General features: G+C 35.5%; 5 protein-coding genes across 13 annotated transcripts; 4 read left to right on the top strand and 1 right to left on the bottom strand.

Annotated features, from left to right (window-relative positions):
• Nucleotides 1-1,569: 1,569 nt before the first annotated feature.
• AT1G70790 (Calcium-dependent lipid-binding (CaLB domain) family protein) lies at nt 1,570-4,793 on the top strand. 4 transcript variants are annotated; one of them, NM_001334479.1, is made up of 6 exons: nt 1,570-1,714; nt 2,590-2,757; nt 2,971-3,086; nt 3,774-3,869; nt 3,952-4,255; nt 4,333-4,676. In NM_001334479.1, the coding sequence occupies exons 3-6, from the start codon at nt 2,973-2,975 to the stop codon at nt 4,374-4,376; spliced, it is 558 nt and encodes a 185-aa protein (NP_001319362.1). In that variant the 5' UTR covers nt 1,570-1,714; nt 2,590-2,757; nt 2,971-2,972; the 3' UTR covers nt 4,377-4,676. The 4 variants fall into 4 exon arrangements, with proteins under 4 accessions (NP_001319362.1, NP_849874.1, NP_565001.1 ...); NM_179543.3 differs by lacking the exon at nt 1,570-1,714 and having other exon boundaries at nt 2,539-2,757; nt 4,333-4,648; NM_105747.3 differs by lacking the exon at nt 1,570-1,714 and having other exon boundaries at nt 2,748-3,086; nt 4,333-4,793.
• EHB1 (Calcium-dependent lipid-binding (CaLB domain) family protein) lies at nt 4,742-6,175 on the top strand. The gene is made up of 3 exons (NM_105748.3): nt 4,742-5,143; nt 5,406-5,501; nt 5,609-6,175. Exons 1-3 carry the CDS (start codon nt 5,006-5,008, stop codon nt 5,897-5,899), a joined length of 525 nt encoding a protein of 174 aa, NP_177237.1. The 5' UTR covers nt 4,742-5,005; the 3' UTR covers nt 5,900-6,175.
• Nucleotides 6,176-6,214: 39 nt separating this feature from the next.
• Nucleotides 6,215-7,609, top strand: AT1G70810 (Calcium-dependent lipid-binding (CaLB domain) family protein). Its single transcript, NM_105749.3, has 3 exons — nt 6,215-6,566; nt 6,854-6,949; nt 7,050-7,609. The coding sequence occupies exons 1-3, from the start codon at nt 6,456-6,458 to the stop codon at nt 7,338-7,340; spliced, it is 498 nt and encodes a 165-aa protein (NP_565002.1). The 5' UTR covers nt 6,215-6,455; the 3' UTR covers nt 7,341-7,609.
• A 59-nt stretch (nt 7,610-7,668) lies between these two features.
• Nucleotides 7,669-10,514, top strand: AT1G70820 (phosphoglucomutase, putative / glucose phosphomutase). 2 transcript variants are annotated; one of them, NM_105750.4, is made up of 8 exons: nt 7,669-8,376; nt 8,451-8,714; nt 8,802-9,111; nt 9,199-9,405; nt 9,478-9,677; nt 9,771-9,883; nt 9,962-10,105; nt 10,208-10,513. In NM_105750.4, the coding sequence occupies exons 1-8, from the start codon at nt 7,843-7,845 to the stop codon at nt 10,281-10,283; spliced, it is 1,848 nt and encodes a 615-aa protein (NP_177239.1). In that variant the 5' UTR covers nt 7,669-7,842; the 3' UTR covers nt 10,284-10,513. The 2 variants fall into 2 exon arrangements, with proteins under 2 accessions (NP_177239.1, NP_001320476.1); NM_001334481.1 differs by having other exon boundaries at nt 7,677-8,376; nt 9,962-10,514.
• Nucleotides 10,515-12,137: 1,623 nt separating this feature from the next.
• MLP28 (MLP-like protein 28) lies at nt 12,138-13,836 on the bottom strand. Of its 5 annotated transcripts, none has more exons than NM_001084338.2 (3): nt 13,397-13,711; nt 12,817-13,302; nt 12,138-12,729 (listed from the first exon to the last, which is right to left on the bottom strand). In NM_001084338.2, exons 1-3 carry the CDS (start codon nt 13,497-13,499, stop codon nt 12,452-12,454), a joined length of 867 nt encoding a protein of 288 aa, NP_001077807.1. In that variant the 5' UTR covers nt 13,500-13,711; the 3' UTR covers nt 12,138-12,451. The 5 variants fall into 5 exon arrangements, with proteins under 5 accessions (NP_001077807.1, NP_849875.1, NP_177240.3 ...); NM_179544.2 differs by having other exon boundaries at nt 12,196-12,729; nt 13,401-13,711; NM_105751.5 differs by having other exon boundaries at nt 12,196-12,723; nt 12,813-13,302; nt 13,401-13,711.
• Nucleotides 13,837-15,092: the final 1,256 nt, after the last annotated feature.

The following is a 15,092-nucleotide window of genomic DNA, read 5'->3' on the forward strand; positions in this document are numbered from 1 at the left end:
TTATCATGGTTATCGACAACTTTAGTTTGATTTTTGGCATATACCTAAAATTTTGTAATTTTCTAAGGACTTGGTTCTAATTAAGAGGCTCGTCCGCTAGGCGCTAAGCATGTTTCATGTATGTTCTTCATTGTCTTTTATTAACTTTTCGAAGCGTTGAAATTCACTTCTTTAACATGAATTGGGGATTTAATTTTGGAGTTAGGTGGATTTAAGTCATAGAAAGAAGAAAACCTGTCATTAATGTGAACGAAAAAATGTAACATCTATAAAAAATTGATTTGTATAAATTGGTTTGTAAGTCTCTAAAGATGAAATTGAGTCAAATCCTTTTTTTAGCTAATCGAATTTAATAAATTGACAAACGCGTTAAGTACTAGAGAAACAAAATAAACATGATTAGCTAGCAACGGCGGAATATAAACTCTATAAAGATCACGAATCCTTTCGCATCGATATCTTAATTGCCGTATGAACAGTATAATTAATCTTCTCATAATATGGTTATTATACTAATAAATTATATGTATAGCCTTGTAGGTAAATGGAATTATTATGGAAACAGAATCAGGTGCAGAGAACCATAATGGGCCATGATCTTGAATGGTGCAGAGCCAATTCAAAATCATATTATGACTAAAGACAGAGAGCACATGACTCACGGATAGGACCAGAAGTATAGAGAGGTCGTAATTCAGTTTAAGAGAAGACAGCTATCGATCTCATTTCATATGCATTATGATCTCTGGTACATCTCTATATATATCACCTAACTTCGTCTTATCATATCAGCTCCTCCTCCATGTCTTATCCTGAGTCGCCCATTGTGTCACAAACCGGTTAACCTAATTGTATGATTGATCGTGTTTGCAACCATTTATACCCTAAATGTTGATTACCTCGTTAATAATATGCCGTAGATTTTATTAATATGTATATGTGTGTACCAAATTACAACGCTAAATGAATTTTAAATCCTTGGCAGAAAAACAGTTCACAATTTTATATCCTTTGTTAAATTTAGGTTGTCGTGTCCACATTGTATGATCTACTCATAAGCTCATAGCATCGAGTCATTGACATCAACTCATTGTTCTGGATAATACAATTGATTATACATGTGTCACACCTGATGATAACTTTTAGAATTTTTAAACGTGATTTTATACGGACATCTAGATTTGTTTGGATTTCAATTTAAATTGTTTTTTTTGGTTTATATATTTAGTTATTTACATGTTGGTTAGTGTTTTATTTTATGTAAGATATTTTCTTACAATATCTGTATATCTATCCACATCTAATACATTTAGATTTTAAAATATCACATACGGTTAGGATTTGTATTCCCTCAGTCAAAGACAAAGGAGTGGGCATATAGTATTTATACCCTATAAGTAATAACAGGTCATTTAAAAATTTGAATAGCTTATTCCAAATTAATTTCATCCATAGAAAAAAACCTAATTAATGTGACAGCTGAGCTGACCATATATTGTTTTTTTTGGCACAACCATTGTGTTTATATAAATCTTATGATTTTATTTCAAACGTACGATAAGGATTTAGGAAACGAACAAATAAAATGGGAAACGGCTCCTCTTTAATTATTGACCAGCCATTCTGTGTCTGTTCAATTAGCGACTAGCCAGATTCCCAAATTTCCTCATTGTCCATTGATTTCAATTATACGCCAACTCTTCTAGATTCAGAGGTAGGTCCATGAACTTCAACATGACACACGTTATTTTACTTATCTCAGTCTATATCGTACCAATTGCTCCATATTATACAATATCTTATAACTCTAAATGTCAGTCGCATCTAAGATTCGCCACTAGTTATTATCAATTCACCCAACTAGAATCCTCAGTTTTCAGTCGTTCTCAAAAAAGTATAAAAGGATTTTTTCTATTAAAAAATGTATATATATATATATATATATATAAAACATGATAGAAAATAGAAAATTTACCGAATAAAAAATTAAAACTAATTCAGCCGTGACAAAATACCTAAAAAATTATCGGTTTTGTTTATTACTCATTCTATTGATCAAATACTCAATTTTATATACAATTATTAGATTTTTGCTACGGAACTTAGCGTGATAAAACTAAAATTTCAAAATTTAAGATAATCAAATGGAATGTTTAGCCCATATGTCACGGTTTTAACAAATTTTGTTTGGTTATGTATGTTAACACATCTATGAGTTTAATTATATGTCAAATAAATAGTAGAAGTCAAATGATTGAATACTAAAAATATTTTCACTGAACATGTTTCTATGAAATAACTGAATTTTCTAATTATATTCATATATATTAATTTAACTACTTTTAATTATGTCAAAACCTAAAAATTTGATAAATACTTTAAATGATAAAACAAGACATTCATATTAATTAAACGTGAAAATTGTATACCATATATAGTATTCACAATATATAATATAATTACTTTTTGTGCTTTGCTTAAGATGCAGTAAATCGATTTGATTAGTCTCTAAAGAATAAATCTTTTATTTGGTCAGTTTGGGTCTAAGCAATAATTACTGGTATTAACTTTAAAATTATAAGAGTCTAGGGACTAAAAAAGAAACTAAAGATATCGGCGACATGAATGATGAATGAGAAACAGAGAACTCTAAAGAAAGTAAAGGAGCAGCGATGAAATCGGTTGTCCGCAAACAACGGATAGATCTGTCGATGTTTGTTTTTGGAACTCCGCGTTGAATCAGCGTCGATGTTTCTCGTAAGTTTGCATAATCCAAAAACTCGTTTTCGAATTATAAATTTCATCAAATCCCCGCTTATTTTGGGTAAATTCAGGCAAAAAGGGTTTTTGTGTTCTTCGATATTATCTCTTATTACTATTAGGCTATTATCATCGCCTTATTGGGGAAAAAGCTTCAAACTTTTATATAAAGTCTCTTCCTTTTTCTTTCTTTCTCGGTGGAATTTGCAGCAATGGAAGATAAACCATTAGGGATTCTCAGGGTTCATGTCAAAAGAGGGATTAATCTTGCTATTCGTGATGCCACCACCAGTGATCCTTATGTTGTTATCACATTGGCTAATCAGGTTTGGTTCATGTCCTTTTTGATTAGATTATGCATCGTTTTGGGTTTGATTCTTTGGTGATCACAAATGGAATGTGGATTATGAAATCTTATTAGAGTTATAGTCACATGGTGGAGGTACAATGTGAGGGACTGATCATTACCATGTGATGGTTTTTGTGGCCACCCATGTGAGAAAGATCTCAATTTGATCTTTGCTTTGTGTTTCTTTGGCTAAAAAACAAAACTTTATAAGACATCCTATGCAAAATCTTGTCATGTTCTGAAATTACAAATTCTTGTATTAGTCTTGTGTTGCAAAACATATATTTCTTTTTCAATATAAAATTTTGTTGAAGGGTATTAGTCTTTTTACGATTAGTCTCTATGCATAATCTTGTTGAAGAGTCATCTCCCAAAACTAATGAGCATGTATAGGCTCTTGTTGAAGGGTCATTTCCCAAAGCTGGCAAATCATAATTACATAATCTTGTTGAATGGTCATCTCAGGATCACAGTTTGTCAAATAGAAACAATGTCATCTGGGTTAAGAAAGTTGAAAGTGGACATGATTGACTTGGCTTAGATGATTGTGTCTCTATGGTTGTACTTTGTGAAGCCTTCTTTATCATTATTTGTACTATGTAACCTTTTGTTTGTGTATTTCTTTTTCATATCTTCTTGACCCGTTTTTATCTCGTTCATTCAGAAACTGAAGACGCGTGTGATTAATAATAACTGTAATCCAGTGTGGAACGAACAACTGACCCTTTCCATCAAAGATGTGAATGATCCTATCCGTCTGGTAAGCTATCGTGTCTATTACAATTTACGACGGTCTTCTAAAGAAACCGATTGTTGGCTCATATTATGGTCTGTTTATGCAGACGGTGTTTGATAAAGATAGATTCTCGGGAGATGACAAAATGGGTGATGCAGAAATAGACTTTAGGCCGTTCCTAGAAGCGCATCAAATGGAGTTAGATTTCCAGAAGCTCCCCAATGGTTGTGCAATCAAGAGGATCCGTCCAGGCAGGACCAACTGTTTAGCTGAAGAGAGCAGCATCACTTGGAGCAATGGGAAGATCATGCAAGAGATGATTCTTAGACTAAAGAATGTGGAGTGTGGGGAAGTAGAGCTCATGCTTGAGTGGACTGATGGTCCAGGCTGCAAGGGTCTGGGACGCGAAGGTATGTTAACAAATCCTCGGTTTTTGACTTGTGCATATCTATGATTGCGATTAACATGCGAGCATTGGTTCTTTTAGGATCCAAGAAGACACCATGGATGCCGACAAAACGATTGGACTAAGATGCAGAAATGTTAAAACAGAGACCGTGAAGATGTGATGGTATTTTTTCGTTATGTTCATGGAAAGACGAGTTTGTCTTTGTCTCATCAGAGTTTAAATTGACAAAAAAGGCTCTGCTTTGGTCTTTAGTTGTACATGTCGAATAACTCAACCCTTATATATATTGTATCTGTTTCTACTAATTGAAGAAATAAAGCAAACCCTGAATTTCTAGAACCTCTTTCAATCTTATTTCTCTGGTTCTGGTAACATTAGAATTAGCTCACCTATATCAGTATGTATACAAAATTATATTTGCAGGGTAGTACCTTCTTTTTTGTGAAATGTAATGATGATATTTCTAATGTCAATGTCAGAAAAAGACAGGAGATATTTCTTATGAATAGAATCTAGAAGGTATTTGTGTGTGAGTAACGCGTAGATGATAATTAAAGTGAGTTAGCAGGAAACAAAAAGTTGGAAAAGAGACCTTTTGAATTCACCTTTCCTTTTCTTTTTTGTTTCTTTCTTTTAATAAGCTGATTTAAGTAGCATCGTTGAATTTGAGTCGGTGATTGTTTGTAAGTGAATAAGAAAAGTAGTAGAGTCAGGAGACAGGTGTGCTTTCTCTTCAAAGCTCAGAAGCAAGATGGAGAAAACAGAGGAAGAGGTTGAGATGAAGGAACTGGTAGGGCTTGTGAGAATCCTAGTGAAGAGAGGGATCGATCTTGCTCGTCGAGACGCTCTAAGCAGCGACCCTTTTGTCGTCATAACCATGGGTCCACAGGTACTTTTTCTCTCTTTCTGATTCTAATCTGATTTGGTTCTCTTCTGTTTGATGTTTCTATTTCTGTTCTTGAGATGTATGGTTTCTCTGTTTACTTTCTTCGCAGATGGAAGACCAAAGAATCGACCTTTAAGAAACATGATTAATAATCATTTAAAAAGATTTTACATTTCATGCTACAAAATGAAAACAATCTATAGCTATAGGATGTTGTGTTGCATTCGTTCTAACTGAAATTGGTTGTATCTTTGAATTGCACCAGAAGCTGAAATCTTTTACTGTGAAGAATAACTGCAACCCAGAGTGGAACGAAGAGTTGACTCTTGCGATCGAAGATCCCAATGAACCTGTGAAGCTGGTGAGTACTAGTACCCGTCAGTAACTACCGGAATCATGAATTTTCAACTCAAAACCAACTGATGATAAGTGGTTGGTTCCATATGTTTTTGTTTCGTATGAGTGCAGATGGTGTATGATAAAGATACATTTACAGCGGACGACAAGATGGGAGATGCGCAGATAGATATGAAACCGTTCCTAGACGTTCACAAACTCGGTTTGAAAGAACTTCCACATGGAAAAGAGCTCAAGAGAATTGTGCCCACCAGAGATAACTGCTTGTCTGAAGATAGCATAATCGTCTCCGATAATGGCAAGATCGTTCAGGACATGATTCTTCTGTTGAAGAATGTCGAATGCGGCAAGGTCGAGATCCAGCTTGAATGGCTTAAAAATCCAGGTGGTAGTGGACTCTGAAAAAACAGAGATGAAGTAGCTTTATGATTTTCTGTGTGTAATAAAAAAAATCTCAGTTAATAAAATAGAACAGAGTACTACTACTCTGTTTTGTAATGGAAATATATTTGGTTTTAGATCTAACCGAAACCGTTTTGGTTTCCCGCGAGTTTTCTCTTCATCACAAAAAAGAAAAAGTGATATTTATGTTTTATATTGGTTTGGTAAACATGTTCTTGGAAAAGTCAACGGCTTAAACCTTTTGTCCATAGTCAGAAAAAAAGAAGAATCAAGAAGATATTATTACCAAAGATGTTCGTGAGAGTAACGCGTAGATGAGAATAATATAGAAACAAACACCTGGAAAACGAAACCTATTATATAGATGGTCTTTATTTTTTGTTTCTTTATTCGCTCTATCGTCCATTGATAAGCCAATTTTTAAGTGGTCCTCGTTGAATTTGAGCCGGTCATTGTTTAGAATTAAAAAAAAAGAAGGTAAAAGAGTCAGAGCCGCCTAGAGAAATCGATCACAAATTCAGAAGAAAAGAACAGAGAAAACAGAGGAAGAGGTGAGATGGAGGAACTTGTAGGGCTTCTGAGAATCCGAGTGAAGAGAGGGATCAATCTTGCTCAGCGAGACACTCTAAGCAGCGACCCTTTTGTTGTCATAACCATGGGATCACAGGTCTTTTCTCTCTCTATCTCTGTCTTTGATTCTAATCTGATTTGGTCTTTGTGGATTTCTTCTGTTTTTGAGACATATATCTCTTTTTATCAAAATATTGTCCTCCAAGAAGCATGATAAATTTCAATTAAGTATGGAAAAATAAGAGAGTTTAAACAACAGAGAAATGAAATCAATAGATAGGTTTAGTATATGATTTTGATTTTTGATATAGAGAAAATCGTCTTTCGATATTAGGATGTTCATATCTTGCATGCACTCTAATAGAATTCTTTAAAATGCACCAGAAGCTGAAGACTCGTGTTGTGGAAAATAACTGCAACCCTGAGTGGAACGAGGAATTAACCCTTGCGTTAAGACATCCCGATGAACCTGTGAATCTGGTGAGTACTTCTATCTGTCTATTTTTTTATTACTGGCTCTAATAGGAATCATGAATTTCCAACTCAAAAACAATTGACAATTAGTAGCGTTTTTTTACAGATAGTGTATGATAAAGATACATTCACATCGCACGACAAGATGGGAGATGCAAAGATAGATATTAAACCATTTCTGGAGGTTCACAAAATGGGTTTGCAAGAACTTCCAGATGGAACAGAGATCAAGAGAGTTGTGCCCAACAGAGAAAACTGTTTGGCTGAAGCGAGCAGTATCGTCTCCAATAATGGCAAAATCGTTCAGAACATGATTCTTCTGTTGAGGAATGTCGAATGCGGTGAGGTCGAGATTCAGCTTGAATGGATTGATATTCCAGGTTCTAGAGGGCTTTGAACATATCTCTTTCTGTGTGTAATAAAAAAAAAACTCAGTTCGTTTTGGGTTTTTAGACAAAAGTCACAATAAGTAGAACAGAGTACTACTCTGTTTTGTAATTGAAATATTTGGTTTTAGCACCTAACCTAAATCGTTTTGGTTTCCCGCGAGTTTTTTTATTCTGTTGTTTGTTTGCAGATGAAAAAAAAACGTGGAGAAGAAAAAAACAAAAACGATCTAATAAGCTTGGAAGTTTGCTTGCAGATATTTTTTTTTTGAAAATTTTTGTGGTTAAACATGTGAAAATGCAGAGATATTCAAACGTAAGGTTATGGTTACATCTAGTAACGAATCTTATCCATCTCCAAATCCCAAATTTGAAAAACACTTCCAAGGGAAAAATCGCGGATACATACAAGATTGCAAATATCTAAGCTTGGAATTATATTTGTTTTCTTTCTTTGGATCTCTGCTTTCAAGTCTGAAACTTGAACTCTGTTTCTAATTTACTTCAAAAGCTATGGCGTCGACTTCAACATCATCTTTAATGGCTTCTAAAACTGTAATCTCCAAAACAGCTCTGTTTTCTTCCTTACCGGGAATAGTCAGCCGGAGTTTTTTAACATTCGCACCGGCTTCTCCTTCCGTTAAACCCCTTAGGATAAGATCTTCAAATGTTACTAAGTTCGATGAAGTAACCAACAGTCTTGACGAAGACATGGACCAGATTCGACGGTTACAAAACGGTTCTGACGTGAGAGGAGTCGCATTGGAAGGAGAGAAAGGTCGAACAGTTGACCTAACGCCTGCAGCTGTTGAAGCAATCGCAGAGAGCTTTGGAGAATGGGTTGCAGCAACGGAGAGTAACGGAAACGGCGTCATTAAGATTTCTCTCGGACGGGATCCACGTGTTTCCGGTGGGAAGCTAAGCACGGCAGTGTTTGCCGGCTTAGCTCGTGCAGGCTGTTTAGCTTTTGACATGGGTTTAGCTACAACGCCAGCTTGCTTCATGAGCACGTTACTCTCTCCATTCGAATACGACGCTTCAATTATGGTAACATACTTTTCAACTTAAAAGCTCTGTGTCTTGTGTGATTCCTAACATGTTTAGTCGTTGTGGTTTTGAAGATGACAGCTTCTCATTTACCGTATACAAGAAACGGACTCAAGTTCTTTACCAAGAGAGGAGGATTAACGTCTCCTGAAGTGGAGAAGATATGCGATTTAGCTGCGCGAAAGTACGCTACTAGGCAGACTAAAGTCTCTACATTGATCAGAACGCGACCGCAGCAAGTTGATTTTATGAGCGCTTACTCTAAGCACCTTAGAGAAATCATTAAAGAGAGAATCAATCACCCTGAACACTATGACACTCCTCTCAAAGGATTTCAGGTAAGAGTCTAGCTTTGTGGTCTCTCTCTCTCGCTCTTGAAATTTTATGTGACAACTTGTGACGTTTTTTTGGTTGGTGTATGTTAGATAGTTGTGAATGCGGGTAATGGGTCAGGAGGCTTCTTTACGTGGGACGTTCTAGACAAGTTAGGAGCCGATACATTCGGTTCGCTCTATCTAAACCCTGACGGGATGTTCCCTAATCACATTCCTAATCCGGAAAACAAAATCGCAATGCAACACACCCGAGCCGCGGTTCTTGAGAACTCAGCAGATCTCGGGGTTGTGTTTGATACGGATGTTGACAGGAGTGGAGTGGTGGATAACAAAGGAAATCCTATCAACGGAGATAAGCTTATTGCGCTTATGTCAGCTATAGTGCTTAAAGAACATCCAGGTGGGTTACATTAATGATCAGCGTTTGTTAATCCATATTTATGATTGATTAACTTATGTGACTTTAAGATAATGTTTTTAAGTATAGGAAGTACAGTAGTGACTGACGCAAGAACGAGTATGGGGCTAACTAGGTTTATAACGGAGCGAGGAGGGAGGCATTGTTTGTATAGAGTAGGGTATAGAAACGTGATTGACAAGGGAGTAGAGCTGAACAAAGACGGCATCGAGACTCATCTCATGATGGAAACTTCAGGACATGGTGCGGTTAAGGAGAATCACTTCTTGGATGATGGTTAGTTCATTACTACTCTTCTTAATTCTTATTTTTGTTTCATTTTTTTTTAATACTTGGGAAAAATTGTAGGTGCATACATGGTGGTGAAGATCATAATTGAAATGGTGAGAATGAGACTCGCGGGATCAAATGAAGGTATCGGTAGTTTGATCGAAGATCTTGAGGAGCCGTTAGAAGCGGTTGAGCTTCGGTTGAATATTTTATCAGAGCCAAGAGATGCCAAAGCAAAAGGCATTGAAGCCATTGAGACTTTCAGGCAATACATTGAGGTATAAATAGTTATAATCAATATATTGATTGGTTATGGCTGTAGCTTTAGACTTGGTAATTATAATTGTGGAACAAATAAAAATGGTTACTAGGAAGGAAAACTGAAAGGGTGGGAATTAGGCACGTGTGGGGATTGTTGGGTTACTGAAGGTTGCTTGGTGGACTCAAATGATCATCCATCTGCTATTGATGCTCACATGTACAGGTAAATTAATGTGCTCACAAATACTTTATATTATATGATAGTACATGCTCCAATGCGAATTAATAGTCAATAATTCAGGGCAAGAGTGAGTGATGAAGAGAGTGGGGAAGAGTATGGTTGGGTGCATATGAGGCAGAGTATTCATAACCCTAACATCGCACTTAATATGCAATCAATGCTTCCTGGTGGATGTCTCTCCATGACAAGAATCTTCAGAGACCAGTAAATTTCATATATATGATCGATCTACTTCTCAGTGTGAAAGATATGGTTATGAGTAAAACATTTGATGATAACTTTGAATTTATGTGTGTCGTTGATCAGGTTTCTTGAAGCTAGTGGGGTGGCTAGATTCCTGGATATAAGTGACTTCGACAATTACATCGGAGGTCAATCTTGAAGGTTCTTAATTAAATGTGAAATTTGTAATTAAACCACAACATGAATTCTTATGCATTGTATATGTAAATAAACTATATTTTTTACCAGGTTTCAGTCTTTCTCGTTTTAAGTCTCGCTTATGACTATGAATTATGTAGTTAAATCATTGGGAATCATGAGATATTTAAGCGATTGTCGGCCCGGTCAGAAAACTCTTTTCTAGAAATAAATGTTTTGGTGAAATTGTTGAAAATCACAAGTTTCTAACTCAAAATCAATTGAAAATGAATAGAAAGACTCATGTTTACTATTGCTAACGATCAATCACATTGCCAATGTGAGATATTCTTCTCGAGATGATGCATGTTCTAACCATTCATCTTGACAACATATCAATATCTCATCAAAGCATTAACCTTTGCTTAGATAGGTCGAACTAATTTGTTACTTGAAACAATGTGTGTTTGTGTTCTATATTATGTTTTCATGAGTTTTCAACTCAAAAAAACTAATTGACATTAAGGTCGATAGGTCTATATTTCTTAAATTTCAACTCAAGGTCCTATCAAAATATTTACAAAGTAAACTGCAATGAACCACACACACTCTCTACCATTTTTTATATTGAAACTTTGTTTTCAGACATTAGACACCTAATTTTGTTTATGATAGTTCAATTTGTTCTCCCGAATAACCTATTTTGTTGATGAATGTACGTATGTAAATAAATAATGTCTAAATTCTAACTTCATGTCATCAAAGAGGTTGTTGCTATATTCAAATCCATTATTAGTCATTTTTATACTTTTGTTCTTTAAGAAATAAATCCAAACTTTCTCTCGAGTAATCATACCTACTAAACTATTATGTATAGATGGAGAACGGCCCAAAAATCATAATGAATATATTCCAGTAAAACTAGACTCGTGTGGTATCCAAAACACAATCTTCTTCATAGAAACCAAATTTATGCATTCTTTTCTTGTCTCCATCATGTATAATGTATTTTTCCAAGTGACCACTGACCATAATGTAACTGTCACAGATTTTAAAATAACTAAAAGCAATAATTGAAAAAGAAAAAACACTTTCGAAAAAACTTTACAGCCTTCTAACCATTCAGGTCTGAATCAGACCGTCTGATTCATAGTTCCAATGGAATGCCAGGAACGTACTCCTCTAATAAGACTGATTTCGCACTTCAACGAATTTTTTAGAGCAAAATATCCAATATTTTATTAAAAATTGGCCTTCCATTATGCTCTATCTTAAATGCTCAGTTGCTCACCCAATTTTCTGTCTACGTATTTAAAGCTTAATTATGTAGAAAACATTTGCACATAATTTTTTGTCTTTGGGAATAAAGTTAAGGATTGATTTGGCAAACCCTACAACTAATAAATCGGAAAGAACATTTCAGAAACTAACATCAAATTTATTAAATATAACATTGACAAAAGGAATAAACAAAAACATTCATTACATTTAAAGGTAAAACTATCTAAATAGTTGGTGTTTGACAGAAAAAAATAACTATCTAGTTAATTCGATTTATTATCCCTATTACCAAACATAGTCTAAAATTCTCACTCTAAACACTTACACCTTTTGTTTTTGTTACATAGTTTTCTAAAAGCCTAAAACAATGAATTTTACAGTATTAAGAAAGAAAGAAAAAAATCGTGTACATTATTAACCAAACGAAACCATTTCCTTATCTGATCAAAATGAACGTAAAGTAATCCGTAGATATGATTGAATATATCTGCGGGACCATAATAATGTCAAGGTAAGTAATTGGGATGACAGATCCCCTCACATCACTAAGTTGAATATTGAATGCTCCCTCTGCATAACATGTTCCAATATTCAAATAATGTGTCGGGTGGATTTCGTCGCTCAGTATGTTTTTCTGATCTTTAGTAAATCATGAAAGCATAAACATAGGGCTTCGCTAGTCCAAACATTTATTATTAGCAAACATATATAACATACTTATTATATATTTATACTAGCTTCATCACAGCTACTACACATTGCTTCTCAAAGTTACAGTAGCCAACGTAAAACGATCTTAGTATACATACATTCATGATGCACACTCACATTCATATATCTCACAAAGACATGGCTCTTAGTCCTTATTTATTGCATTTAAATTCAAACACGAAGAGTAGTAGTACTCCTCTATTCCTCGGCCAAAAGATGTTCGTCGATCTCTTTCGAGACCTCGACACAGAATTGGAGGAGAGTTTCCGGATGAGCTACCTCCTCGCTTATTTTCTCATACTCAAGGTGCCAGTGCACAATACTTCCAGGGCCTCCAAGCTTCGGGGTCACCTGGATCGTGAGCAAGAAGCTCTTGTACTCTTTCATCAGATCACCGTCGATAACCCTAAACGTGATCAAGTTCTTATTCGGCTCCACTGCCTCAATCCTCTCCTTAGCCACCTTTGCCTCTCTATCTGCACCAATTATTTAACAATTGATATTATATGTTTAACTTTGAGACATGGTTATACATGAACAAGATGTATATAACATTGACTTGCCATGAACGTAGTTCCAGAAGACGATAGAGCCGACTTGACCCCAGTCGCCTTCGTGAAGATCACAACCTTGAATGTTTCCTGGAGATGCTTTAGAGACATGGTGTGGTTTCCCGGCGAACATGTGATGGAACTTCTCAGCGGAAGCTTTGATCTCCACGTCTGTCTCTAGCTTTCCCACCAAACTAGGCGTCTCTGGTGTCTTCACCTCCTCTTCCTCGGCCAAGAGATGTTCGTCGATCTCTTTGGAGACCTCGACACAGAACTGGAGGAGAGTTTCCGGGTGAGCTACCTCCTCGCTAATTTTCTCATACTCAAGGTGCCAGTGCACAATACTTCCAGGGCCTCCAGGCTTAGGGGTCACCTGGATGGTGAGCAAGAAGCTCTTGTACTCTTTCATCAGATCACCTTCTATAACCCTAAACGTGATCAAGTTCTTATCTGGCTCCACCGCCTCGATCCTCTCCTTCGCCACCTTTGCCTCCCCATCTGTACCAATAACATATCATATTTATAGGTTTTAACTAGGTTTGAAATGATCTCCTGGTTATATCTATATGAAAAAGATGAATATAACATTGACTTGCCATGTACGTAATTCCAGAAGACGATAGAGCCGACTGTGCCCCAGTCGCCTTCGTGCAGATCACATCCCTGAATGTTGCCTGGACTTGCTTTGGAGACATGGTGTGGTTTCCCAGCGAACATGTGGTGAAACTTATCAGCCGAAGCCTTGATCTCCACGTCTGTCTCTAGCTTCCCCACCAAACTAGACGCCTCCGTCTTCTTCACCTCATCTTCCATGGGGTGCTTTGTTGCTACGTCGGCCATAACTGCTGCTTTGATTTTCTTGAGGAGGTATAGAGAGTGAGTTTTCTTGGGGCTTCGATAGCCCTATAAATAGAGAAATGACCCATAAAGATTCATTAAGATTTCCACCTAAAATCTTATCTTCATTTAAATGCGTATTTCTTAGCAAAAAATAAGATTTAGCAAAAAATCTTCATTAAGATTTTGTTTTTGTTAACCAAAATAATAATACTGAATTATTTGCGTCCTTTCACGTCACTCCTTTCTCTGTTAACGTTTATATGCTCAGATGGATTTATTATTGCTAGTGGTGTTTTTTAATTTTAAAATATTAATTGCCTAGAAAATATTACAGAGAGGAACTCGTAGGACAAATAAAACTTTTAAGCTCGTTTCGAGAGACCAAACATTTGGTAAGAATTGAATTTTGTTAGTCCGTGGAACTGGAACCTCAATGTAAATGCTCATGCAGTTGATTGTTACATCCCTAATTAACCAGATATGAGTGTTTGTAGTTGTCAATGAAATCTACAAGACATGCATGATGAGAGAGACCAGATTGTTTCGGTCCCAAAGATCTTTACAAACGAATGTTGGGGATCGCGATTTTCCAATGTGGAAAAAAAAAGTGAAGACATAATAACTATTTGTCTAACAATTGGGAAAATAATAGAGTTGTTACAAAATTATGAAAAGGGAGGTAAAACAAACGTCAACTATTGATGCACACACATGATTACCATTGTTCGTTAAATATTATTTTCTTTGAAGCACACCGTCATTATGCACGCATAGTTATATTTTTTTTACGCTTATATAAACAATCGAATTAGATCAATGTTGTCTACAATTCACAACTTTAATTACAAAAGAACTAATAACAAAATCTCTCATTTTTTCTTCTTTCATGTGACCGCGTCCATAGTCCAACTGGAATTTACCCTGGAGCTATACCTCCTTACTTATATCGATCGTTCTTATACCATTATTTCTGCGGATATAGAAAAATATTTATTTATAGATAGAGTCTAATAATTGGGAAAATAATAATGAGAGTAACAAAATGCCATTTTAGATCATTTTGGCCTTCATGCTCACTTTTGTTTTTGGTAGACTAGGTGTTGAAAATGGTGTGATATGAGTATGTCGGTAGACAACACTCTTCCCAACACTCGTATAACTTTTGAAAATTGTAAAATCTTTCTCTTTAAAATCAATGGATTCTCGATTGAAAACTTGAATAACACATTATCACACGTTTATCTTGAGAGAAAATAGGTAAGATCGATACAATTTTCAGTGACAACTACAAACACTCATATCTGAATACGCTAAACATGTGTGTGCATCAATAGTTACGTTCTTTTGGTCTTTTTACGTCTAATTTGGCTAATTAAATATTGATTCTAACTTTGTTTTCCATATTAGTATGCTTTATTAACGAGAATAACGCGTTTTTCGAATTTGTT

This window comes from Arabidopsis thaliana, assembly GCF_000001735.4.
Source record: "Arabidopsis thaliana chromosome 1 sequence".
Taxonomy (NCBI): Eukaryota; Viridiplantae; Streptophyta; class Magnoliopsida; order Brassicales; family Brassicaceae; genus Arabidopsis; species Arabidopsis thaliana.

Coding starts and splice junctions, on each gene's coding strand:
- AT1G70790 (NM_001334479.1), top strand. CDS start 2,973: ATGGAAGATAAACCATTAGGGATTCTCAGGGTTCATGTCAAAAGAGGG. Junction 3,870..3,951: donor TGAATGATCCTATCCGTCTG/GTAAGCTATCGT, acceptor CTGTTTATGCAG/ACGGTGTTTGATAAAGATAG. Junction 4,256..4,332: donor CAAGGGTCTGGGACGCGAAG/GTATGTTAACAA, acceptor TGGTTCTTTTAG/GATCCAAGAAGACACCATGG.
- AT1G70810 (NM_105749.3), top strand. CDS start 6,456: ATGGAGGAACTTGTAGGGCTTCTGAGAATCCGAGTGAAGAGAGGGATC. Junction 6,567..6,853: donor TCATAACCATGGGATCACAG/GTCTTTTCTCTC, acceptor AAAATGCACCAG/AAGCTGAAGACTCGTGTTGT. Junction 6,950..7,049: donor CCGATGAACCTGTGAATCTG/GTGAGTACTTCT, acceptor GTTTTTTTACAG/ATAGTGTATGATAAAGATAC.
- AT1G70820 (NM_105750.4), top strand. CDS start 7,843: ATGGCGTCGACTTCAACATCATCTTTAATGGCTTCTAAAACTGTAATC. Junction 8,377..8,450: donor AATACGACGCTTCAATTATG/GTAACATACTTT, acceptor GTGGTTTTGAAG/ATGACAGCTTCTCATTTACC. Junction 9,884..9,961: donor ATTGATGCTCACATGTACAG/GTAAATTAATGT, acceptor TCAATAATTCAG/GGCAAGAGTGAGTGATGAAG.
- MLP28 (NM_179544.2), bottom strand. CDS start 13,644: ATGGCCGACGTAGCAACAAAGCACCCCATGGAAGATGAGGTGAAGAAG. Junction 13,303..13,400: donor CTTCTGGAATTACGTACATG/GCAAGTCAATGT, acceptor TTATTGGTACAG/ATGGGGAGGCAAAGGTGGCG. Junction 12,730..12,816: donor CTTCTGGAACTACGTTCATG/GCAAGTCAATGT, acceptor TAATTGGTGCAG/ATAGAGAGGCAAAGGTGGCT.
- EHB1 (NM_105748.3), top strand. CDS start 5,006: ATGGAGAAAACAGAGGAAGAGGTTGAGATGAAGGAACTGGTAGGGCTT. Junction 5,144..5,405: donor TCATAACCATGGGTCCACAG/GTACTTTTTCTC, acceptor GAATTGCACCAG/AAGCTGAAATCTTTTACTGT. Junction 5,502..5,608: donor CCAATGAACCTGTGAAGCTG/GTGAGTACTAGT, acceptor GTATGAGTGCAG/ATGGTGTATGATAAAGATAC.